At 39.4% G+C, this 26,313-nt stretch overlaps 1 protein-coding gene across 1 annotated transcript in view; it reads right to left on the reverse strand.

The window, feature by feature from the left end:
* The window catches only part of PRUNE2 (prune homolog 2 with BCH domain), a 554,668-nt gene that overhangs the window by 16,101 nt on the left and 512,254 nt on the right, over window positions 1-26,313 (reverse strand). The window contains exons 13-14 of the mRNA XM_054397589.1: window positions 6,036-6,115; window positions 4,925-5,125 (exon numbers count right to left, since the gene is read on the reverse strand). Of these exons, the coding sequence (XP_054253564.1) occupies window positions 4,925-5,125; window positions 6,036-6,115 (281 nt within the window). The remainder of the gene's footprint in view (window positions 1-4,924; window positions 5,126-6,035; window positions 6,116-26,313) is intronic.

Below are 26,313 nucleotides of genomic sequence, written 5' to 3' on the forward strand. Positions count from 1 at the left end.
TGCCACCTGTCTTACATTTTCTGTCTCTAGCAGGGAGTAATACTGGTGGTAGGTCCCTTTCTCTGCGCTAGATTCTCTCATGTGCAACAAAAGCTGAGCTGATCACCAATTTTTTCTTTACCTAATTCCCACCTGCCAGAATTTTGCACGAAAGCAGTAATATTTCACCTCCCACCTCACTGCCTAACCAGTTGAACAGTCAAAAGTATTTGTAAAATTGTTTTAATGGTGGGAAAAAAAAAGATGTAATATCAAGAAATATATACATGGGCCTATGTAATGTGACCACATAAGCCTTTTATCCTTAGGAACAGCAAATAAAGGGATTTTGAGATCTAAGGTTGAGAAGAAGAATAGACTGTAAAAAGTGATTCTTTTTCAACTACACTATTTCAAACTGGCTTAACAGTTGCTGCTCAGCAGATTACATACTGTGGAACTGAAGTATGCATACGTGCTTTCTCAGGGTAGAATACCCTCAGCGTATAATACACTTAGCATTCAGTTTTCAAACACATATATTCTGTGACACTGGAAACAAGCTTACAAAATGCATCACCCTGCTCCCTCCAAGCTAGATAACTTAATGCAAGTTTGCATAATGTTAATTTTGCACCACAAGAAACAATAGGAAAACTTTTACAAATTAAAAAAAAAAAAAAAAACAAAACACAGAAGGTTCAGTTATGGTGGATATTATTGGTTCCTGTGGGGCCTGCCCTAGGCAATCCTGCCCTGCAAGTGGGTTGGACTTGATGAACTTCAAAGGCCCCTTCCAACCCCAATCATTCTATAAGTATGCAGTCAAGCTATGCAAAATCTGACAGGCCATCACAGTGTGGTCTATTCCTTTAAGAACATAGAGTCCCCATAGGATGCAGATCAGGTGCTCTCAGAATAGATAGGTGGGGTTATCAGAAAAGTCTAGAAAAACTGTCTAGTCAGTTTGTCCCTTGGAGGGTAGAAATAACATGGTTTTAATGAAAAGAGGCTGGGCTATGTAACTGTCAGACTAACACTGAAATTGTTAGTGGGTTTTGTTTTGCTTTGTTTTGCTAGGTGTTTTTTTTTGGTGGTGTTAGCTACAAATAACAAAAAGCAATCCTGATAAAACTCACAATGCTGGAACTGGCCAAATGAATTCTTTTTAGATACTAGATTGTCTTTTCCCGATGAAGTGGCTGTGCTTACTGCTTGGAGCGCTGCCTTCGCAGAGAAAGATGCACCAATGTGAGATTCAAAAGAGAAATACACATCTGCAGACAAAAATAATAAACATCTTTTACTTTCCAAATAACACTGACTCTAGGGGAGGCCTTTGCCTACATGTACACATAGTTTTCAAAATTTTTATGTCATGTAATCTAATAGTTATTAAAAGCTCATTTCAGAAACAACAGCTGTTTCAAAGTATTTAAATATAAAACACTAGTGGCAAAATAACTCCTGTGAAACTGATGACCAACCAATCTCTAAACAAGTAAGATGCCAGTTTAAGACACGTGCTTTAGAATTTCCATTTATCTATTTCCTTGCACATTGCAGCTGTGATGATTATGCTTCATTATTCTTCCTTAAATCTGGGTTTCAGTATTTCTTGTGTCACAGAACCACTATTTTCAGCAGTGGAGGTGGATGCCTGAATCATCACAACCACCGTGATTTTCTCAATTGCCTTTTATGATTCAAATGTCAGGCTGATGACACCAAGCTGTGTGGTGCAGCAGACACGCTGGAGGGAAGGGATGCCATCCAGAGGGACTTTGACAGGCTGGAGAAGTTGGTCCATGCCAACCTTATGAGGTTCAACAAGGCCAAATGCAAGGTCCTGCGTCTGAGTCAGGGCAATCCCAAGCACAAATACAGGCTGGGGAGTAGGGGAGTGACTGGTTCGAGAGCAGCCCTGAAGAAAAGGACTTGAGGGTGCTGGTGGATGAGAATCTCAACATGAGCCACCAGCATGCACTTGCAGCCCAGAAAGCCAACCAGATCCTGGGCTGCCTCAAGACAAGTGTAGCCATCAGGTCGAAGGAGGTGATTCTCCCCCTCTAATCTGCTCTGGTGAGACCCCACCTGGAGTAGTGCGTCCAGTTCTGGAGCCCCTATTACAGGAAGGATCTGGATGTGCTGGAATGTGTCCAGAGAAGGGCCATGAGGATGAGCAGAGGGCTGGAGCACCTCTCCTATGAGGACAGACTGAAAGAGTTGGGGCTGTTCAGTCTGGAGAAGAAACGGCTCTGAGAAGACCTTCTTGTGGCCTTTCAGTATCTGAAGGGGGCCTACAAGAAAGCTGGGGAGGGATTTTTTAGGGTGTCAGGCAATGATAGGACTAGGGGGAATGGAACAAAACTAGAAAAGGCTAGATTCAGATTAGATGTTAGGAAGAAATTCTTCACCATGAGGGTGGTGAGACACTGGAACAGGTTGCCCAGGGAGGTGGTAGAAGCCTCATCCCTGGGTGTTTTTAAGGCCAGGCTGGATGTGGCTCTGAGCAACCTGATCTAGTGTGAGGTGTCCCTGCCCATGGCAGGGCGGTTGAAACTAGATGATCCTTAAGGTCCCTTCCAACCCTCACAGTTTTATGGTTTTATGATTCTATGATTCAGTAGTCTGAGCACGAAAAGCTAAAACTCTCTGTTCTCTACAGTATCAGCAGCTTTTGTCTCCTCAGTATTTACTTCCCTGGTGTAACAGAGTGATAGTTGAAATCCCCCTCCCACACCAACAATAACCAGGCTAGCTCATTCTGGAAGCAAATGAAAGCTGTATTTTACAGGCAAAACTACAATCGATGATGAAATGCAAGGAATATGTACAAATACACACTATTCACAACATTTACAAATATGTACAGTCAACAGAAAAACACAAGTCCCTTGGGCCCCCAGAAGGGGCTGTGCTTCTTTCCCCCCACCCCCAAGCAGGCAAAAGGGAAGAAAGCAAAGAAGCAGAGAGGTTCGTTAGACTTAGCTTGCCAAGGTCAGTATGCAGGTGTGTTACCTTCAGCCAGAGAAGAGAAGAAGCAGGCAGACTGAGAAAAGCAGGACTGTGAGACTGCCCGACTGCCCCACTGTCCCGTATCTTGTTTTGAGTAGTGATTCTTAAACATTTCTTTCTCTCCAAAGGAAGTGTTTAGAATAATCATTATTTTGCTTTCTTACACCCAATAGTGATTTATTTACATTCTTTCATTTTCTCTGCTTGAATTTTGTGAGAAGAAAAAATAAAGACAGTCTTAAAACCATCACACCTGGGTTCAACACAGCATTCTAGAAACACTGATCTGTGGGAGCTTATGAGTGCTGGTACTGGTTAACAGTAGAGGGACAAAAGTACAAAGATAACAAAGGTCATTTACCATGCAAATAAACTATTCTGTGCCAGTTGACTATGCTCTTAGCTATCAGAATCATACAATATCTATAGCCTACTTGTTTTATTGATGGCACATTTTTATAATATGTTTCTTTTTCCTTTTCTAATCTCTGTTCCTGGGTCACCTAAGATGAGGACATTTTGCCTATTATATATATGTAAAATAAAACTACAAAACTGTAAGAATGTCACCAAAAATACAGGCATCTTGAGTTCATCTAGTGCAACATTCACAATTGAACAAGTCATCACACTTAGAAAGTCATCACAGACACAACAACGAATCATCACATTTAGAAAGCAGCATAAACAGGTGAAGAGACATAATTACCACAAATACAACTGCCACTGAAATCACTGCAACTGAATTTATTTACTTGAGGGCTTAAAGTCAAAATCTGTTACACTGTAGACAGAGATTTTTGTTCTCACACCATGGTCAGGACAGTCTAAAACTCCAAGCACACCCCCCCTCCCCCACCTCCATGTGTCAGTTTTAACCTTTGCTACAAAGTATTCTAACCATCAAGCAACTCACATCCTCTGCATCTACCCATAAGGAAATCAGGCTTCTAATGAGAAGTGACATTAGAGATGCTCATGCATGACTGAGTACACAACGCCTCTTTGGCAATATCACTTAAACCAATGCTGGTAACAGAGAATTTAAATGCAAGGGAAAATTCCGTTCAAATTAATCAACTTTTACAGTTTTTTCTGTTGTAGATTGCAAAATAGTCCCACTCAGTTTCCCCTCAAATACCTTATGATCTTGTTGTATTTACATTAGTGAATACAGTTCTTAAACGGCTCTTCAGGTAGCAGTAAAGGATGAGCCTATTTTGTACACCCTGAGGGTAAATCAAGCAACTACATGATGTAAAACACAACACGAGAGAAAAGCACTAATAGGCAGAGTGAATTACCCATTGCACACTTCAGGGTGTATCTACACTGTACAACTGGCTCTCCTGAGAAAGAATATTTAAATTGTTGGAATGAAGAATTCTGTTCCATCACCTGACCTAGCTTTATCCTGACAAGCACACACCTTCCACCTCCCTCACCAGGCACTGCCTACTTTATTTCTACACTGTAAACTCTCTGATGCAGTTTACTGATGTCAGTCAACACATTTTGAAAAAGGTTATAAACCTAAGTACTGACATTATCCATAATCTATAGCTGGCCAGAGCTGCCCAAATGTGCAGTTAGCTATAGCCTTCTCTGCGTCAGAGAGAAACTGTTCTTCCCTTTTTTAACAACCCTTTTTGGACAAGTCCTGTGGTAATGGACAGGACTTTGAATTTGATTCCCTCTAGGTAGTTCTTATTTTGTTTGATAAGCTGTACTATGTCTTTCTGCATTCTGCATAAGCAGAAATGTATTATGCTTCTCAGGGGAATAAAGTTTAAAAAATAGCAAAAAATATCTGGATACCAGGTATTAACTCCCATATGCTAGTAGCCTGACAGACATGAGACTAGTCATGTAAGCAGTAAACACAGAAACAGAAATAAAAGTCTTCATTTGCAATCTAGACCATTACCTTGTCCAGTGTATTCAAAAGAGTCTGCTTCATCGGGAGTGTCAAGGTCATCCACATTGATGTCAATTTCATCTGGTGTATCCAAATTTTCATCAGAAAGTACAGACCCTTCACTCTGATCCAAAGACAAATTGATATTTGGAGCAGTCAGCTTTATTCTTCTGGGATGGGAACCATTAAGATCAAGAGAATTGGGAGGTTCTGAAAAAAGGAAGAAAACACAAATTTTATCTCCTCTGTATACAATTAATCTCCAAGATTACACACTGAAACAGGTCAGTTTTAGTAACACCAAGTCATTTAAGACCAACTAACATAAAACACAAATATCAATATCAATATCGATGTTTAAAGAGATAAAATGATTGCATACAGGAATAGCAGATGCAGCTGGGAGCTCTTAAATTATGCAAAATCCAGATTCATTCTTTTACAATCATTAGACAAAAATCAGGCCTTGGGCATGCTATGACCCACAATGTTTATCAAATTAGAAGAGTAGTATATGAATCCTTTGAGTTATGAACAAAGACATTGATAAATCCTGGAAAAATTCATATGAGCAAAACCCCCTGTAAATATTTGTTTTCTTATGCACTTGGTACTATTTGAATGGTGCTAATTTGCAAGTAGCTATATTTTAGCTTCAGTTATGCAGTATCTTATTCAATATGCCACTGGATATAAAAAATACCTCTGAGTCTCTTAATCAGTCTTAAATAAAATTAGTCTTCAACAAGACAAAAGCTAGATTTGACTTTGCCCCTTGCCACTGTATCGTGTGGCAAATTTCAAGCTGTTCTGTCTGACATATACTAATGCTAACACAGTTCACTTAAGACAGTAGTCAAATACAAGACAAATTATAGACTTAAACTTCACAAGGACTAAACAAATGTCAGCAATTACGCATAAGGGAAAAAATGAGCACACTATAACTATCACTTCTCAGGTAAAGCAGATTAACTAAATAAAGCAAATGGCACACTTTTTCTTTTCAATGTTGAACTGATTCTTTACCAGCCTAGAAACATCCTTCTCACTGCGTAATGAAATTTGAAGGAAATAAGATATAAGTGAAAAAAGAAAAAAGAGTAGAAGGTTCTCTCACCAGGTCTCATCTCTGTAGAACTGGGGCTTAGTACACCCTCAGCAAAGGGGATGTCCATTCCTACATCCTCTTGTACCAACCTGAGAGGTAGAATACAAAACAAAATCTTAAGTAGTGCACAGGTTGACTTTGCTGTCAATACAACTCATGTGGTCTCATGAATGGAAACTTCCCTTCATGCAGCCATTTCAGAAGCCTGATCACAAACTGATGTGAGAAATACAGTTGTAGTTCTACTGTGCCATTCTTATTTTTTATTTATGCACACATCTGCAGAACCTATGGAGACCATAAGTCACACAGACATTTTTGCTAAAACTAAGATATAGTACGGAATAATATCAGGCTGGCTGTCATGGGTTAAGTTGAATATTTACTCCTGTTATTCTAAACCATGCTGCTGTCATGCCAGCTTCAAAATGAAAGTGCTGGTTGGAACAAATTATTATGGGGCTTGAAGTTCAGATTGTAACATGAGAGGCTTCCTGTTCTGGTTGCTGCATTTCAGCTCCAGGTTTTTCGGTGTTGCCTCTTCTGCCGGGATGGCAGCTGGAGGGGAGTGACGTAGTGGTTTAGCTCACTGGCTTCTGCTTGCTGATGCTTTCTGCTGTGCTTTTTATGCAAATAGGCTAAGGTAATTGTGCATTGTATTATCATTATTATCTCATTTAGACAGCAAACTCGTATTTATCTCAACTGTGCCTCAACCCGAAGGAGTTTTTTTGTGTGTTACTTTTCCCTCACTTTTGTTTTGGCAGAAACAGGCAGGTTAACCCTTTGTAGTGCGCTAACCTGTTACACTGGCAAATAGCAATGTTTGTTATTTTATATATATCTTAAAAAACAAATAAGCAAACAAAAAACCCCACCAAATTGGTCAGATGACAAAAGACCAAATAAGACACATCAATACAGGGAGCTTCAGCTACTCTTTGCAAACTGCATACCAGCTAAGAGTTCCGTTGCTGTATATACAGCTGCTGTACAGCAAAAATGAGATGACAGTAGGTTTTCCATTCTTTTGATAACGTTTGTACTTCAGAACAGTTCTGACCCAAATAAGTCACTTTATAATACTAAAACAGTTGGATGCCCTGCATTGAAAGAGTACAGAAAGCACAGAAGTGGGTAAAAAAGTACTTCACAAATTTTCAAAGACTAAATGTTGAGAAATAGCCTACCTAGACTTCATTTTTATGATGAAACAAGAAAAGTATTTAACATACCTAAATAAGATAAGTAAAAGGCATTAGGTGGTGAAAATGCTAAAACAGCTGCTTGAATATTTAAAGAAAATTTACTTCGTGTCTCTTTGTTTTATTCAAGTAGTTTAGAAAATGCTTTCTGGGACCATGATTCAACTGCAGATAGTAAACAATATTTTACATTTTTCACAACACTTGGCAGCCTCTAAACAATTTCCACTAAAAACGTATGGCTCAAAAAAAAGCGTCATTAATTTTATCAGAACAATTACAGTATTTTTTTCTAGATTCCTGCCCCAAATTATTTATTTTATTTTTTTTCCACAAAAGCCGAACAACATATAATGTTTACACTTTGATTAATAATGCTGTGATGAGGTAAAAGAATGTCCCTGTCACAGCACCAGCTAGCTCCATTCTGAATGATTCAGCCGAACAGGTCTGAACACCCTTGGCTTGTCATTCCTCCAATTTCTTCCTACCCCTGCTGCTGCCATGAGGGCTACCCTCATTATCTTACAGACTGTTCTGGCCAATCACTGCATCACAGTATGAGTATAGTTTACATATGTGTACATGTAGACCTGCCTGTAAGTAAGCCCAAGATTTTATTGTGCTTAAAGTTGTAAAATGCCTTTACCATCAAATTCCTAGTACAGACAAGCAAACTACTGAAATCCTACTCTTCCTGTGAGGCCACAGAGCATATAGACTATACATATATAAACTGGTTTTGCTGCTCAACTCATACCAGGCCTAGTCTCTCAATAAAAACAAACACGTTCCAGTCTTGCTGATTTTCCTCAATTTATCCCCACATATTGTAGGTAACATCTTTCACAATACAGACGTTAACACAACAAAACACGCTAATTCTGGAGTATGTTTAATTATTGTCAAATCAGGCTTGAAATAATTCTTTCTTTGGATACACAATAGTATAGTAAAGAAACTTGATCCAAGTCTCCTGCTCATGAATAAAATGAATGGCACAAATTGTAGTGTATAATTTCCTTTTTCTCTGCTCTGTAGCATCATCTTTGTTCAGGAGATGTCCAGAAAACTGACACACAGAGTATTATCAGAATTTACTTAGAAAACGTAAGTAAGTATTTAGAATATTTGAATTATTTTTGGTATTTGATTAATTCATAGTAAAATATGTTTAATAAAGTCTAACTTAGTTCTCTGAACTTTGCAGAGAGAAATCTGAATTCTAAGGAAGTGTTTTAAGTAACAGCTGGATAACAAGGTAAGAAACTCTGGCCATGGAAACAGTTTGAGGAGAGGATGAACATTTATAATCCATTTAAAATTCAGATTCAGATTTTATCTGGAGGTTTGTTAACCTTTCCAAACAAAAAAAAACTATGAAAAGTTCTTGCATTAAAGCAGCTCAGGACTCGTCAGAAAACAACATATGCATACTCAAGGATGTATTTTTTTGCTGGACAGGAGTGAGTTTTTTTATACTAAAATATATACAATTAATGTATAAAATATCACACCAAATGACAATTCCTTACTGAACAAGCTACAGAAATCACTGCAAGAAATAATTTGAAAGAAAATGCTCTTCTTTCAAGTTGTACGAAGAGTAAGCTACAGGAGGACAGGGAATTTTCAGGATTTCTGTATTGAAAAGGAACAGTATTCTCGGCAGTAAGCCTGTAACCATGTTTGAACACAAGAGAATTTTATACACTTTATCCTTGTAGAAATAGTGACAATTATCATCTGAACAAAGCAATTTTTGACAATAAATAATTTAGAATTAGTCTAAAATGCCTGGGACAGAATTATCCTAAGCTATGACAGTTCTAGGATTGCCTCAAGACTGCTTTTCTCCCTGTAGCATCTTTATCTTTTTATAAAAAAACCCTGCATATGTACTTGGAATTCTCATGGCTGCTTTCTCTAGAATCTCTTACACCTTCATGACCTAAAGTTCAATTGATTGTCTGCTCTCCAAGGGACCACTACAGCTGAGTTAAACCAGAATTCTATACTGCAGCTGCATTTGCAAGAACAATACGTTTCGAGGGCACTGAAAGATAATGTATCTCATGCATCCTTTTGTTTGAATTTCTAATGTAATATAGCAACTGCTACAGGCAACATACTCAAAAAATACCTCTCTCTTAGGGATTACAATAAATAGCATCAGAATTTGTCTAAGAAACTCTAACTTTATTTTGGTGGCAGAGTGTTTTTAATGTCAATAATCCATGCCATCCATACTGGAGTATTTGATTTGGGAAGCAAGAGTCTGCAGTTCTGAAAGATCTGGGGCAAAGCAGGCAGTTACAATTCAGATCAAGCCTAGTTACCATTGTTGACACAAGGTTATCCATTTTCAATCACATAAAAGACAGTATCACCTTTCAGAAATTTTCTGGCTGAGTTAATTTAAGAGTTTGGGGTTTTTTTGGGGGTGGGGGGAGGATGGAGGATGTTGTTTTGTTTGTTTGGGGTTTTGTTGTTGTTTTTGTGTTTTGTTTTGTTTTGTTTTTTTAATAAAAGGTGTCAGGTTCTCGTTTACTGTCAAATCAACAGTCAACAGAATTTTCAGAGGACAGGGAGTCTAACTCTGGAGTTAGTCTTACGTTTCCAGATCACTTGTGCTTTGCTCAAACAGATTAAAGATTCCTTGACAGACATGCATACTTCAGGTTCAGTGAAAGCTTGTATTTTTAAAAGCCATAGTTAACATACTTCTGTCAAAATTAATCAGCAGTCTTTCAATTCTAGTGGATTCAGAAAGCCCATCACAGTCCACAGTTTTCGTGACATTGTATCTCAACAGGCTCTAGACTCTCCATCAGGATAAAAATGAGCAAGATATGGACAAGGTTTGTTTTCTACAGACATACTCCTTGATTTCTGATGGATTTTGAGAGCATGCTATGCTGAGCAGCTCAGTTCCCTGCAGAATAATCTGTGCACCAGCTCTCAACAGATCTCAGCAGGAATCCTAGTAATAGAAGATCAAATTCAGAAACTTAAATGAAGCAACTGCCTCCTCTTGCTTTCCCACAGAGTACTTCACATACTTCCAAAATTCTGGCTTACAAAATTCCTTGCATCCCCTATAGGTGCAACTAATGGCATGGATGATGTAACCGAAAGTATTAGAAAAATAAAGCTTTTTTTGCTTGTTTGATTTTTTGTTTGTTATTCTTTTTAATGAATGCTCCTTATTGAAAAAGTAGATTAAGTTACTTTAGAAAGCTCCATTCTGTTCAGATACGATGTACCGGATTGACAAGAAAAAGGATCTTTCACTTGGAACAGAAGTCAAAGTCAAATAAGTTTTCTGTGTCACAAATGGCTTCTTTTATGTGGTACACAGACCAGTCATTTCAGGATCAGCTGCACTGGGAATCAAATTACTGCATATCTGCTTTGATAATTCAGATCTACATATTTATTCAGAAGAATGCTCCTGTTTCTCAAAAGTGATTCAGAGGCAGATAGCAAATTCTTATGAAAGGAGGAGAGAGAGGTCAAAGGCTGAAATCCTTTCCTTGCACCTTCTTGGGTCAGACATTGTTACAGCTCAAGAAATTAATAATCTTTAAATAATTTTTAGTGCCCTCTCAAATCAGTATTTCTCAGATAAATTTGTCCTTCATGATTTTTGTAGGTACAGTAAAATTCAGCTATTTCAGAAAGAGCAGCTCTGCATATTCACAGCAATGTCATAACCCCTATAGGCTGTACTGCCTCACTCTTGTGTCATATGTGATACATCACTATACAGTTTCCCAAGCTGCTCCTCAATTACTACATACCAAGAAGTCAATTTCCATTTTGAATTTTTTTTTCCACTAATCTCTTCAATGGCTTACTCTGAATGAGCATCAGTAACATATAAAACATTATTCCAACAGAGACCATCACCTTTCTAAAATGAGTCCCTCCACTCCAACCCACTACTACTTGCTCATCATCCAGAATTTAAATGGTATACATTTTTAAGGCAGTTTCATCTGAAGTGGAGCCCACAACTGCCAAACACTTGTCCTAGACACACGAAGACTGGTTCTTACATGCTGTTCCCTCTATAGACAAAGATACTTTTATACTTAAATTTTCACAAGATTTTGAGGGTTTTAATGAAGTTTCAAAGCATGAGTAGTTAAAGGAATGACATGGATGACATTACCTTAGTTCATATTAATACATGCTTGTTTTGGAAAGGGGAGATGAAGTAGTATGAAAAGGTTACTCAGAGACTAAACAGTTAGATTTTTTCACATTGTCAAATTCTACACATTACACAGGTACACCCTGGTCTCCAATGAAATAAAAATCCAGCTTCACTATTTGCAGATGAAAAAATGAGCTGCTTTGAGAAAGAATGCGTGAACAGTGGAATTTTGGGTACAAAAACAAGATAAAGGAACTTATGTTCCTTCTAGAGTCCCTTTTGCAGAACACGAGAAGCACAAAATAAACTCTACTTTAAACTCCTCCCTCATCCTGCAACACAGCCCTAATGCAAGCACAGAGACCAGGAAAGGAGCAATAAGAAATTGAGGGACTAGAGATGACAGTACAGTGTTTGCCTTGGATGGTATGAAAGAGAGGCATTTATCCAAGAACGTGTCCACTCTCTGCACAGCTCCGCCTGAAAGTGCCCTTATGGCTAAGCAGGTTTAAATGTTTTACTGGGGCAAGGCCAGCATACAGAGCACCGTGAGCAGGCCCATATCTGGTATTTTCACTGCCAGAAGCAACCTACTGATGGTTTCCACATCATGTTGATTGTACCTCCTGGAGGAAGTTTAGCCTCTTCCAGACAAAATGAGAATGCTGTTCTTCCATATTTGGAAGTAATAAAAAAGCTCAAAAGAAGCAAATCAAGTACTCCACAAATCAGAGTTTACATCAAGGAAGAACTGACACAAAGTGTTTTCTTAATGTCTATATTCCTCTTCAGTTTACAATTATGTGCTACAGAATTTTACACAAATTTAAAGCCAAAATATCTTACCAGATAGGTAACTTACAAGGGGTGTTTTTGCTATCATTCATCTCCGTAGCTACTCATTCACATCACCTCATATACAAGACTTGCAAAACCCATGTTGTTATCATGATTAAACACTTGATACCTTGTCCCATTTTAAGAACAGAAACTGTTCTTTTTTCACATTTTCCCTTTTTTTAAAGTTATGTATGTGTGATCCAAGTTTGTTGCTTGTGATTGTTGTTCCATTTCTGTTCAGAAAAAGACAGAGATTAGAAGTTCACAGACCCTTGCTACAGTAACGTGTTTAAAATAATGGCAAGAATCTGCTTTCTAAAATCACTACTCTTTCTTGGAGTGCTCAGCAAAGACAGAATACAGTCATTCTGTCCTTTCTGTAAACAGAGGATGGTTCTTCTGGTTATAGATAGAACTCCATAAACTATAACTGCGATGTGCTAATTCAAAGACCTTCAACGCTAATGGACTAAACACAAATCGTGATTTAATGTGCTTGTGTTTGCATTTTGGTACTTCTCATCCAATCAACATGGGCAGAAATGTTCTACAAGCAAAGTCAGAGAACTGTTGGACATAATTCAGTGTCAACTGTGTCTACAGCCAAAAGGAGATGCTACAACAAATAAAAGTATTAGTATATAAATTTGAAAAATAAACCCGATGAAACATGAGCTTTAATCAGAAGAAAGTTTGATGAAAATAACAAAGACAGAAACAGAGAAAGAAACCAGAACATTAGTTCCAAAAAAACCCAACTGGATTGTGCACTAAGGGAAAAAGAAACCGATTAGCAAATGCACCTACTAAAAAACCCCTGAAATTACTTCCTAAAATTAGCCCTTTGCTACAAAGCTCCATACAAACTCCCAAAATTTCTGCAGTTTCCTATTCAGTGATAAAGGAGACTAGTGCTATTTATTTACTTATTTATTTATAGTTCAGCAGAATTAATGATCCCTGAACTTTAGAGGAACATGCAACAAATCAAAGTGACATACACCATACAGGATTCATTCAGTATCAGTCAGAAACTACGCTTCAGCCTCATCCACATACCAAGAAAATGAGTATATTGGAAGAAACTCACTCCAGGATATCTAAGACTATAAAAAAGTCATTAATTTTACTCATAGCTGTGTAAAATAATCACACTGTATACAGGTGACTTGTAAAAATTATTTAGTTTTATAATCTCCCAAGAGCTGCATTTAGCAGCCATATGTTAGTATACTAAACTACCTGTGATTCTCTTGCTATTTATTTGATAGCTCTTGATCACAAATTAGTTCAGGAAAAATCTACAGATTGTGTACTAGAATTTATGCATAGCATGAGCCTTTTATTCCCATCTCTGGATGCAAACAAAAAAAATCATTTGTGGGGCTTTATTAATCAAACACCTGTGCAAATGTTACCTAATCATTGCTATATTGCTGCACAGTAGATAAACACATGCTGATATTCCCTTTTGACAGAAAAACATGTCACTTGCTTCCTCAACAGCCATAGAATAAAGCACTGCTAAAAATAAAAGTTGTAACTTCCGAGCTTTTCACATTTCACTCTTCAAAGGTTTTACTGATTATTCTGTTACTTTGACATTTTCCATGTGTCAATGTTTCACTTAATTTTCAGCACCAGAGTTGGATGAAAAAGTCAGGCAAGTCAGTAAGACTTGCAGGAAAATTCCGTATTCTGGCCAAAAGATTTAAATTGTTTGCATTTCAGTATGTTAGCTGAAAACGTTAAAATTCTTGGTTTGGGCCACGCTAAGTAAATTTTTAAACAATTCTTTATGAAAATGTTTCCTAGTCTACAAACAAATGTAGTGTTTAGCATCTATTTATCTAGCCTTTTTTTTTTTTCCTTGTTCCTCTTCTTAAAACCATACTGCAAGCTTCAGTTTTCTTCCAGGTAGCCATTCATAGTAGTATGATTTCTTACCAGTTTAAGACTGTTAAAAGCTGCTGTTCTTTAGCACAGGCTGCTGCTTTTACTGCTGCTGAGCAGCTACAGGCTGTCTGTCCTCATTGCTTGTCAGCTCTCTGCCTGTATAACAGCACATGAGAGGCAGACAAATCCAGGGAGGGAAGCAGCAGGCTAAGGAGGGACAAATGGAAGTAAAGAGATGAGTGATAATAGGATTCACTGAGCTATTTCAGCAAGTTTATGCCCATGGATGAAGACGACTTATGGAAAGAATCCTAGGCCCTGGGCTTCTTCAATTATCTGTGATTTCCAGCCACATCTCAATACAGAATGAGGGGTGGTGGTTTTAAGGCTAGATGTTTTGTCAAGAGAGTGTGTTAGGAATGCAAGGCAGACTGATGCTGCCTGCAGCAGATTCCACATCCTTGAAGATCTCTTTGTAGAAGTTTGTCACCAGTAGGTCATAGGATGCTACAGGAAAGACTGTGCAATATAATGAATAAGTATTTAATAACTTACTTGTTCTTTCTGCATGCCCAAGCATGCACCACTCAAATACCACGCTAGAGACAGGACAATCAGCCCCTGCCATAGCATTTCAGACCTGCTAATTACCTGAATGTTTGGCATTACATAACATTATTTAACATACCTTGGACAACAGCATTATGAGTTACACATTAGGAACCAATGTCAGGAACTGATGACAGGTCAACAAGTCAAAGTATTGGAGTTGTTCTTTATGAGAGAGTGCAACTAGAACGTATTGAGTTCTGCCCAGGGTGGATGAGGGCTGAGTTGAGAACTTCGTGGGTGCAAATTAAGGTTCAGGCTCGCATGACTGATACTGTTGTGGGTGTTTATTACAGGCCACTTGATCAGGATGAGGAAGTTGCTGAGGCCTTCTACAGGCAACTGACAGCAGCCTCGCAGTCACAGGCCCTGGTTCTCATGGGGGATTTCAACTACCTAAAAGCTTCCTGGAAGGCCTGCTCAGCCATTCACAGTCCAGGAGGTTCCTCCAGTGCACTGAGGATACCTTCTTGATGAAAATGGTGGATGCATCAACTAGAAGAGTGATGCTGGATCTCATTGACAAAGAAGGGTCTGGTTGAAGGCTGAGGACAGCCTTGGATGCAGAATCATGAGATGTTCAGGATCTTTCACGGCAGAAACAGAATACCAAGCAGGATCACAACCCTGGACTTCAGCAAGACCAGCTTTGGCCTTTCCAAGCAATTTCTAGGGGAAATCCCACAGGATAGGGAACTACGTAGGAAGGTAAAGAGGCCCAAGACAGTTGGTTAACATTCAAGGACCACTTCTTCCAAGCTCAAGATCAGAGTATCCCAACAGGTAGGAAATCAAGAAAGAGAGTCAGGAGACCTGCATTGTTAAACAGGGAACTGCTGGGCAAACTACAGTGGAAGAAGAGAGTCTATGGATCATGGAAGGAGGGGCTGGCCACTTATGAAGAATGTAAGACTGTTGCCAGAGGATATAGGGAGGCAACCAGGAAAAAGCTAAGGCCTCCTTGGAATTAAACCTTGCAAGAGAGATCAAGGACAACAGAAAGTGTTTCTTTAAATACACAGCAGAAAAAACTAACACTAGAAACAGTGTAGGCCCACTGCTGAATGAGGTGGGTGCCCTGGTGACAAAGGATAAAAAGGTGGCAGAGCTACTGAATGCCTTCTTTGGCTACACTGCTGGAGACTGTCCTCAGGAGCTTCAGGCCCCTGGGCAAGTCAGGATAAAGGAGGAGTTGCCTTGGTTGATGGCAGCTGGGTTAGGGATCAGTTAAGCAAACTGGACATCCATAAATCCATGTGTCCTGGTGAGATGCATCCCCTGGTGCTGAGGAAGCTGGTGGATGTCATTGTTAGGCCACTCTCCAGCACCTTTGGTAAGTCATGGCGAGGTGCCTGAGTAATGGAGTAAAGCAAACGTCACTCCAGCCTTCAAAAAGGACAAGAAGGAGGAGCCAGGTAACTATAAAATCCTCATGCTCCCCTCCATCCCTGGAAACACGATGAAACAACTTATCCTTGGCACTGTCTCTAGGCATACCAAAGATAAGAAGATCATTTGGAGAAGTCATCATGGTTTTAACCAAGGGGAAGTCATGATTGACCAACCTGATAGCCTTCTATGAGGACATAACCAGGTGGATATCTATTCATGTGGATGATGGTAGAGCAGTGGATGTGGTTTATTTTGATGTCAGGAAGGCATTTGACACCATCTCCCACAGCATCCTTGCAGCTAACCTGAGGAAGGGTGGTCTGGATGAACAGGTAATGAGGTGGATTGTGAATTGGTTGAAGGAAAGAATTCAGAGAGATATGGTCAATGGGACAGAGTCTAATTGGAGGCCTGTATCTTGTGGGTTCCCTCAGGGGTCAGTACTGGGACCAGTGCTGTTCAATATATTTATCAGTCATGTGGATGAGGGAACAGAGGGCACTATCAGCAGGTTTGCTGATTAAGGGAGCAGAACATCTCCCATATGAGGAAAGCCTGAGGGAGCTGGGTCTCTTCAGCCTGGAGGAGACTGAGAGGGAACCTCGTTAATGTTCATAAAAATGCGAAGGACGAGTGTCAGCAGGATGGAGCCAGGCTCTTTTCAGTGATGTCCAATGATAGGACAAGGGGCAGTGAGCACAAGCTGGAGCATAGGAGGTCCCATGTAAACAGAACGAGCAACTTTTCACTGTGAGGTTGACAGAGCACTGGAACAGGCTGCCCAGAGAGGTTGTGGAGTCTCCCTCACTGGAGGCATTCAAAACCCTCCTGGATGCATTCCTGTGTGACCTACTCTAGGTGGTCCTGCTCTGGCAAGGGGTTTGGACTAGATTATCTTCTGAGGTCTATTACAACACTTAACATTCTGATTCTGTGGTTATTCACCATTACAGAAGAGAAATAAAGACATTAACTTTGAGAGTGTCCATTAACGGTGAGTTCCTGATATGTGATGCTTAATAATCCTTGGGGATTTTTTTCTGAATATATAGTGTTTTATAACACCTTACATATGTCACTACTTATTCTGATGACTATCTGCCACTGAAAAAGACTACTATAGCCAGACTTCAATGTCTTCACTTTGGCATCCAGAAAAAGAATAAATCAGAGAGGGGTCAGAGGAGAAGAACATGGGACTGTTGACTCCTAGTGACCTGTACCCGTGACGTAGTGTTGTCTCCAATTATGCCTCCTACAGTGTACTGTAGAACTTGCTATGCATTTCCTAATATTGACATTTAAATAATATTCTCTTCATGCAGTGTTTTGTTGACAAAAGCAGGTAAAGACTAACAAATTCCAAGGTAGAAGTAACACGCCACTTGATATCCATTGTTCTACTTTGGTGCTGCATTTGCATACCACCACATGATCTTGCCTTCAGAGCAGGAGCTTTCCTCTGTTACATGCCTGGCTCAGCACTGATTAATCTTCACTGAGCCAGTGGAAAATCACAGGAATTAACAACATGAAGTTAAAGAGCTTGTGTGATAGGCATTCCTCTGTCAGTAAAGGAAGATCACAAGGTCTGGCAACGAGCTATGTAGGTTCAGCGCAGTATTAGCTTGTTTAAATTTATGTGGTCTCTCTGCTATTAGTAAACGTTGTTAATATTCTACAAATAGCATCTATGTCATCACCTAACCCACCATCATTGAAGAAACAAGTAATGCCAGCAGAGAAAGTAAGAGTTAAATCAATCCAATGTAAAAGATCTTGAAGTATAATCTGAAAATACCTTTTGTTTGAAAATTGTATTTCTAAATGATTATTAAACTGTTAGGCCTAATCACAGATCTGGGGCCTGATTCCTGCCTTTCACTTTCACTAAGCAATCAATTGTTTCTTAAGAAAACTAGGTTTTGGTTTTGCTCAGTTTAAAATGTTTTCCTTCCAACATGTAAAGTCCACAGTAAGCACTTTCCTGCCATACTGTGTTGTCAAGACCACTCATCAGAACACCTGTGGCTCAAAATGATGCAATTGGCAGATAAACAGCACTTGAAAGAGCAGCATGCACCTTATACCCAGCATAGCCATCTGTACTTTCAGGAAGTATGCTAAGGCTTTGAGAGAAGTTAATGGGGCAGCCAACTGCAGGATCAGAAGCAGAAAATCTTTAGGAAGTTTTACATTTTATGCAATATCGAGATTCTCCAGTGGAGTTATGAGAACTCTACTCCAACCATTACAGTCTACACCTTATCAAGCACGTCTGCTTCCAAACGAAGACGTGCTAAAATGACTGACTGCTCTATTACAAGACTGACTCCCCTATTACAAGAAAGATCTGGACGTGCTGGAACATGTCCAGAGAAGGGCCATGAGGATGAGCAGAGGGCTGGAGCACCTCTCCTTTGAGGACAGATTGAAAGAGTTGGGGCTATTCAGTCTGGAGAAGAGAAGGCTCTGAGGAGACCTTCTTGTGGCCTTCCAGTATCTGAAGGGGGCCTACAAGAAAGGTGGGGAGGAAGTTTTTAGGGTGTCAGGTAATGATAGGACTAGGGGGAATGGAACAAAACTAGAAAAGGCTAGATTCAGATTAGATGTTAGGAAGAAATTCTTCACCATGAGGGTGGTGAGACACTGGAACAGGTTGCCCAGGGAGGTGGTAGAAGCCCCATCCCTGGATGTTTTTCTAGCAGTCCTTTGATAGCCTTTGCACAATTTATAATATGCTGACAGACATGAAAAGGTACATGACAACATATTTTTTTTCATTCTGTATGACTTCTATCTTTTCCTCCTCTCTTGTTTTTTCTCCAGTCCTATTTATGACTTATTTCTTCTGAAACAACATCTATTCATTCAATACCTTAAATCTTGTGAATGCATTTTCTCTTTTCTTCTCACTTCTGTGTCACTGTACTGCCAAAATTTCCATCTTTCTATCTTTTCCATGTTAATGTAACTATGATCTCACAACTTACAATGTTACTGTAGTTTAGATTCATATCTTACCTCATGCAGCAAGCCTACAAGTAACAGCCTCATTTTCCCTATCTTGACTATGACTGAGCTAAACAAAAGGCTCTAAAAAGACTTTGAGGTTACAGATAGTAAATGACAATACAGAATGTGGAGAGGGAATTTAAACCAGTAGATATCCAGAAATATCCATAAACTCGTAACGGAAAACTTCCCATCCATATTGGGTGATCGGCAATTTGGGAAAAATACAGGAAAAGACAGAGGAGACACCTGGTCAAAATGCGTAAGGTCTACTGAAGCAGTAAAACTAGCACCAAACAAGCTAGTCCTGCAGTCTGCTTAGAGTGGCAGGAGGTGCTCAGACGCCAGAGTAGGCCGGTGTAAAAAGCCTTCTGTAAAGGGAGATAGGAGTCGCAGAAAGCCACCAGTTATCTTCAGAAGCAGAAGTGTGGGAGACAGAATAATGTCAGTCACAGCAAAAATGCTATGAAAGAGCCAGCGCAACAGGAAATGCCAGAGCGAAGAGGTAACGCTCAGGAACAAGGTGAGAAATTGGGGCTCCTCCTTCCCCTCACACATTAAGGTTTGGGAAATACAAGAATAAGATTAGCTATAGGCTCTACTGCTTTAGAAAAGCAGGCAAAGGTGTATCTTGGTGGTTTGTTGTCCATCAGAGGGCTCTTTAGAGTGTTCTGCCAATGTTTTCTATTAAGGAAAGGGATCTTGTTCTTGCAGGACAACAGTAAGCTTTCATCTGGTAGTCTGAAATAGGGAAAGTCCGCTCCGCTGTTATTTTTCACATCTGTAAGGGCTATAGAGAAAAGCGCTATCTGTGGGAACTAATTAGTAATATCTGAATGAGTTAATTCATAAAATCCCATAACAGCTAAGCCATTTCCTTCAATGTCCAAAGGATAAACAAGTAGATAAACTAAGAAATCTGTCAAGCAATTGGACTGCACACCTATCCTTCCCTCTGCCTTGGTCTTGTTTGTTGTTACAGTAGCACCATATTGTTCTGGATACTTGTAGAGGGTCTGATAGGAAGTGTCTGGAGTCTTGAGGATGATCCAGTGATAAAAATAGTATTATCAATATTTACAGGTGCTGACAAAATCGTATCAGACTGTGGCTTAAAGATTGTTTTTTTTTTCCTCTGGTTTTCCCTATAGATATATGAGAAGATGTTAAATAACAATGCTGTCCTGTAACTGCTGGTAGAGGCCACAAAACCATGACAGACTGCTTGTCATGAATCTAAGTTTTAAAAGTAGTGAACTTATGTGAAAACTACACAAATTTTCCAGAATACTGCCCAGATTTAAGCAGGGCCAGATAACAACCCAAGTCATCACAGAGAGGTATAAAAAAGCTATTTTAGACCCTAGTACACCCCTACACCACAAGAGATAGTAGTGGAGAGCACAGGTGAGAGTATTGGGAGGAACACAGAAGTTCTGGAAAAAAGGTGTTTTGGCAGGGTAAGGATTGGTGTGTGTTGTCCCCTCCACCAGCACCCACAGTTGCCTTAATACGTATCCTCCTATAGTGCTGCTAGAGCTATGTGCATCCTCCCTTTCTCAGAACTGCTTCCCAAAAGAATTAGTAAAGACAATGAAGTGTCCACAAACGACATGCCTGCCTGCCCAAGCTGACTATACATCCATCTCCTGTAAGTATTGCACTAAGTAGCTAATAGTTAGACATTTGACATATTTTCAATGCCTCCTGTATGCCACTATTATTTGTTTGCTTACCAGACTTAAAACTGAAAAATGTTTTCATTCCTTCATCACAGACAGGAAAGCAAACATCTGAATGGAGCTGAATCAAGCTCCTATAATTAAATCTAACAAAAATGCTGCCTGCACAAGTCCTCTTACCACTGCGATGATTACTGTACTCTTGATCAGTTAACCTTCAGAAATTACATATTGTTTTCATTGCAACATTTTAAGAGGACATTGCAGAAAATTCTAAAATCATACACTTCAGTTGATAGCAAAAATCCCACAAACAATACCATTGTCAAGTAGCCTACAATGAGAGCCATCACAAACGACCCACCAGGCAGTCTTAAAAGCAAGTTATCTGCTGACAATGCCCGACATTCATTCCTTCCCCCCACCCTCTATCCTCAGAGCTAGGCAAACAAGCTGAATATAATCTAACATGCTAGGTGACTGTGTGGTGAAGTTTTTTTTTCCTAATCACAAATACCGTGCCTTTGCTCACACAAAAGAAATCCCACTGAACTGATGCAAGCTTCTCTCATAACGAGCTGCAACAGAATTAAAAAACAGCTGCCTGGGTTTCATTAATGAGGTCCTGGGTGCTTTACATCATGCTGACAAACATTTCCCCTTTTTCTGGCTAAAGTAACTGCAGCAATAGAGCCGTTAATCAGAAAACCTGCATATCAGCCTCTCAGAGTAAAGAGACGCTTACCTTCTAAAGACTTGAAGAGGCCTTTCTACTGGGAAAATAAAAAAGATGCTTTACTGCTGCACTTCAGCATCCCCCTTTCTGTAGCAGTTTACTAGGAATACAGATCCTCCACCATTTTCTTGTCACGTGGGTAGTGGTACTGCTAAATAAGGATGATCACCTGCCTTCAGATAGCATGAACCAGCAGCTACTGGGCTTTGGTTAAAGGAGTGTTTAAATGAGTGCAGAGCTGTGCTTCGGCTGTGGAAATTGGTGAGTTTTTTTTAGCATTCTCTCTGAATCTTCAGCAGAGCATCACCAAACTTTGACACAGCAAGTCAGCTGGCACTAGTGAAAAGCTCCCTGCTGTTTCATTTCAGAGCCTGAGGAAAGCTTGTGATGAGAGGCTGCATGACATAAGTTCTTACGGATTCAACCCATCTCATCCCTCATTTCTGTTCGCATCAATGGTTATAGAGCACATGCATATTCAAACTTGCTTTACATAGCTTGTTCAGTTTGCAATCCATCTGTGGGAATGTAGATGTAACTTAAAAATAAAATCCCAAATAAACACCAGTTCAGAAAACAGGATGAATTCCAGAAACACAAAGTGTACGGCCTGTGCTCTTGACTCTTTCTTAGGGGTTTCTTCCCATGCAGTGCAGTCCCACAGTCTCATTTTATAAAAAAGTCTGTTAGAGGCAGGATCCCTAGAAACTCCAGGGTTCTTTCCAGATGCAAAACAGCTTTCAATTCTACTCCCTTGCAATGCTGTAGGGATAAAACAGCAAGGCAAAAGATCCCAGAATGGCGTAACATTCAGCTAGTTTCTCCCTTTGCACAGCATAAATCCTTCTTGAAGAAGAGTTATGTGAGAACTGGAGATGCTTTCACAGCAAATTGCTAGGGCATAAGCAGTAAAAACAAACAAAAGCTTATCCCATTTTCGCATAAGTACAGCTCCATGCACACCTATAGAACAGTGCAAATAAAAAATGAGTGTCTCCCACTTTGTTCTTCATGCTATTAGTAATCCTGCAGGGAAAGTTCTCATTATCTGCTGCAGATCTCCTGAGAAATTAGTCTCCAGCTGCTATTTTAAAGAACAACAGACCAACATAAAGCTCTAAAAAAGAAATTAAAAATCATCACCAAAATGAAAATACATTTCTAAACAGGATACTGTTGTAGACACATGACCTTCGATGCCTCTGTCAGCTAGCTCTACGTAAAATTTCCAACAATGGGGCTATTTTGCAGCACTTCTTCAACAATCTTTAATTAACTTGCAATCTAAATTTCAGACACCCATAACCTGTATCCAGGAAATAGAGATATAAAATATTTACGTACAATAGAAGTCATTAATAGCATGATTAAGATGAAGCTATAAAATTAGTAACATGGTAGAACTTCACTTTGTAGGGGAGTTTTTCATGTGACTGTCAAACCATTCTAACATAATCCAGGTCTTCTTGCTTTAAGAATGTTGCCTTATCAGACCAGTCTCACAATTTAAGTAAAATTTCAGGACTGTAAGTGAATAATAGTAAGAAAGATATTTTTCCCATTAAAATTGTTTTCCCATCACTGAAATGTTGCTCTCTTCCTGTTAAAAGATTTTTATAAAGTACTTAGGTATTTAGCATGTAAATATTAATGCTGTTTTCACTGAAAAAAAAAAAAAGGGATTATTACCATATTGGCTGCTGCTACTCTTTCACAGCTGGCCTTATGATGGAAAACTGAGTTTTTAGTTTTAATTAATTTTCAACCTCCAGATGGTGATGGAAAATACTGTATCACCCTAAACATGATAGCAAAAAAGATGGTTGAAATGACTTCATAGGCCAAGTAGAGGGAAAGAAACAGTTTTGCTAAAGCCCATGCATGAACGAGATAGGCTGTTACTTCCCTGTTCTTCATTCACAGAAACATGTTCACAAAGGCTAATATGTAACATAGAGCTTCTAGTGTGTAATAGTTTACAACGACTATAGCAGTTTGTAATATGATATAAAAAAATACAATTATGCAGTTTCACGTCCTGAACTCAGATGAACATTGAGCCAACAATCTTATAGAGTTCTTGCTCATGCCAATCCAAACATTTTGTTTAGCTTCAACTTGCCTTTTCACTTCTGTTACAAGGCATTAACTTCCATTTATGTGGACTTGGTGACAGGCAACCTTCTAAGTTATTGCTCCTTTCCTTACATGCTCATTTTAAACCATTACAGAATGCTCCTTCTGTTTAGTCAGTTGTCACACTTGGTCCTGCCAAGAAGTAAACCTGAGTTCAATTCTGATTTCAAGTCTCTAATCTTGTAGTTCAGCGGGAGTTGGAAGCACCACTGAAGCTGCATGCCCAGTTCCCAGAGTGCCTGGAATTGCTTTCTACCAAAGCTGGCCAATTAATAAACAATCTTGGCAAGATTGAAAGATGACAGCCCTTAGAAATGCAAGCAAAAAAAAAAAAAAGGAATCAAAGGCATCCAAAGGGAAGTAAAGGTTACTTTGCAGAATGTGGCCTCTTAAATTTACAACAGATTTTTCAGTCCTTTGGGGTTCTTACATATAGCAGCCCGCTTTGCTCATTAAAGCAAGAAGCAAACCTAGGCTCCCTCATTCATTGCCTTATCCTAGCTTTGGGGGGACAGAACAGTAATGTTGAGAAAGTACTAGCTGAAACCCTTGGTCCACTGCAGTCAATGAGAATTTTCACCTTGGTTCCATTCTGTCAGTATTTCAGTTAAGGAGACTGATATTTAACTCGAACCATTAATGGCTTTGAGAGATAGGATGTGCATTTGGCTAAATCACAGAGATAGCAGAGTAGTCTCAGAACCCTTACTCATCTTGAACTCGTCACAGATTTTTCTTTCTTTATATTGAATTTTCTTTATTCATTGTCAGCCACAGGCAAAGTGATGAAAACAGGCTTTTTTATTAAAAAAATTACTGGATTGCTTACAGTACTGGGCAATTTTAATAGCCAGTGACAGAGTAACAGTCACAGAAAGAGATTTTGGACAGAAGCAGTGGATGAACTATCTTTTCCAAAAAGTGGAAATACACGTGAGCAGAAAAGATTGAGTGTTGCTTCTTTGAGAAAATGCTCTCAGAAAGATAAACGAAGCTTTCTTTCACAGAAACTTTAGTCTAGTGGGTGAAATAAACCTTATCAGTCATTCAAAGGAATTTGTCTTTTGCTCAGTTCTGCCCCCAGTTTTCCAAACTCTTCCCCAAACCTTCCAAACATCGGTGTGCTTATCTCTACTGCTCTCACTATTTCGTATTCATCAAGCCAATACATCATTTCATACTATTTCCCTTAGAATTTTCTAACTCTTCCTACTAAGGAAAAGGATAATCCTTCCTTTGGTACAGCAAAGGTAAGAGCAGGAAAGGTCTGGTATACACAGTCCCTAACACACCCTAAGGAGTATGTATGCTGTTAGGTAAAAGCACTACCATCTACAGTGTTCTTCCTCTGCCTCCTGACTACTGGATCGCCACCAAGCTTCATACAGCTCTGTAAGACAGTACAGCTTCCATCAGGAAGAAAATTACCTCCAGTCTTCATAAATTTTACTGCTGCCATACCTCCAGTCACATCAGTAGCAGCAGCAGTGAAGTCTGTTATCCTACCTATCCAGTAATTGCATAGTGCTCTGTGAATTCTTCATTTTTAAACACAGTCACTCTCAGCTGCGCACATATGGAAAGCTGGATAAGAAGTTCTTTTCTTTCTGGATAGACTGTTATTAATAATGTGCTGTGGAGCCTTTTTGTACTTCTTTATGAGGCAAAAAAACCCTTCAAGGTTTAATATTTGTGGTGTTCATATATTACTGAGATAGGTTTATATCTTTCCTTCAGTGTTTCACTACTCGTATTTCTTTTCCTGCCGCTTCCTTTGCTTGCAGAATTAAAACTGGGCAGGAGTCACAGATATTCTTAAAATCCACTGGAACAGCCTGGAGATTTCTTCAGCTCAATACTGGGATGAAGGGGACAGTGACCAGAGAACATCAAGATTTTAAACCTCTTTTTCATCTCATTTTTAGTAATGCTTTCAGATGAAGTGACAGACACCTTCTGGATGAGAAAACGCAGACTGCATCCTTTACTGATGCTTATTCCACTACTAAAGGAAAATGCTTCAACATAGTAGGCAAGAATGAACTTCCCAGGTTTTTTTCTAAACAGAGATGTCAACAAATTGCAGATTCAGAAAGAAGCTTAGAAAGTAGTTAGAGTAAACGCCTCCAATTTGGTTGTCCATTGGTTGAGATATCCCCATCATCTGTCTGAGTACAAATAAAGTTTCCTTCTTCTTCAAAGATCACAGAATCATAGAATGGTTTGGCTTTGAGGGCACTTTAAAGATCATCTAGGTCCAACCACCCAGATATAGCCAGGGACACCTTCCACTAGGCCAAGATGCTCAAAGCCCCATCCAACCTGGCCATGAACACTTCAATAGGCAACCTTTTCCAGTGCCTCACCATCGTCAAGTTAAGTATTTCTTCCTTACACCAAATATAAATCTACCCTCTCTCAGTTTAAAGTCATTGTTTCCTCTTCTATCACTGCATGCCCTTGTAAAAAGTCCTCCATCTTCCTTGTAGATCCCCTTTAGGTACTGGAATTCTGCTACAGGATCTGCCTCCAGCATTCTCCTCGCTGAACAATCCCAGCTCTCTGAGCCTGCCTTTATTTGAGCATGTAACAGTGTGAGAGCTGAAACCCCCCA

Source organism: Indicator indicator, chromosome Z (genome assembly GCF_027791375.1).
Source record: "Indicator indicator isolate 239-I01 chromosome Z, UM_Iind_1.1, whole genome shotgun sequence".
Taxonomy (NCBI): Eukaryota; Metazoa; Chordata; class Aves; order Piciformes; family Indicatoridae; genus Indicator; species Indicator indicator.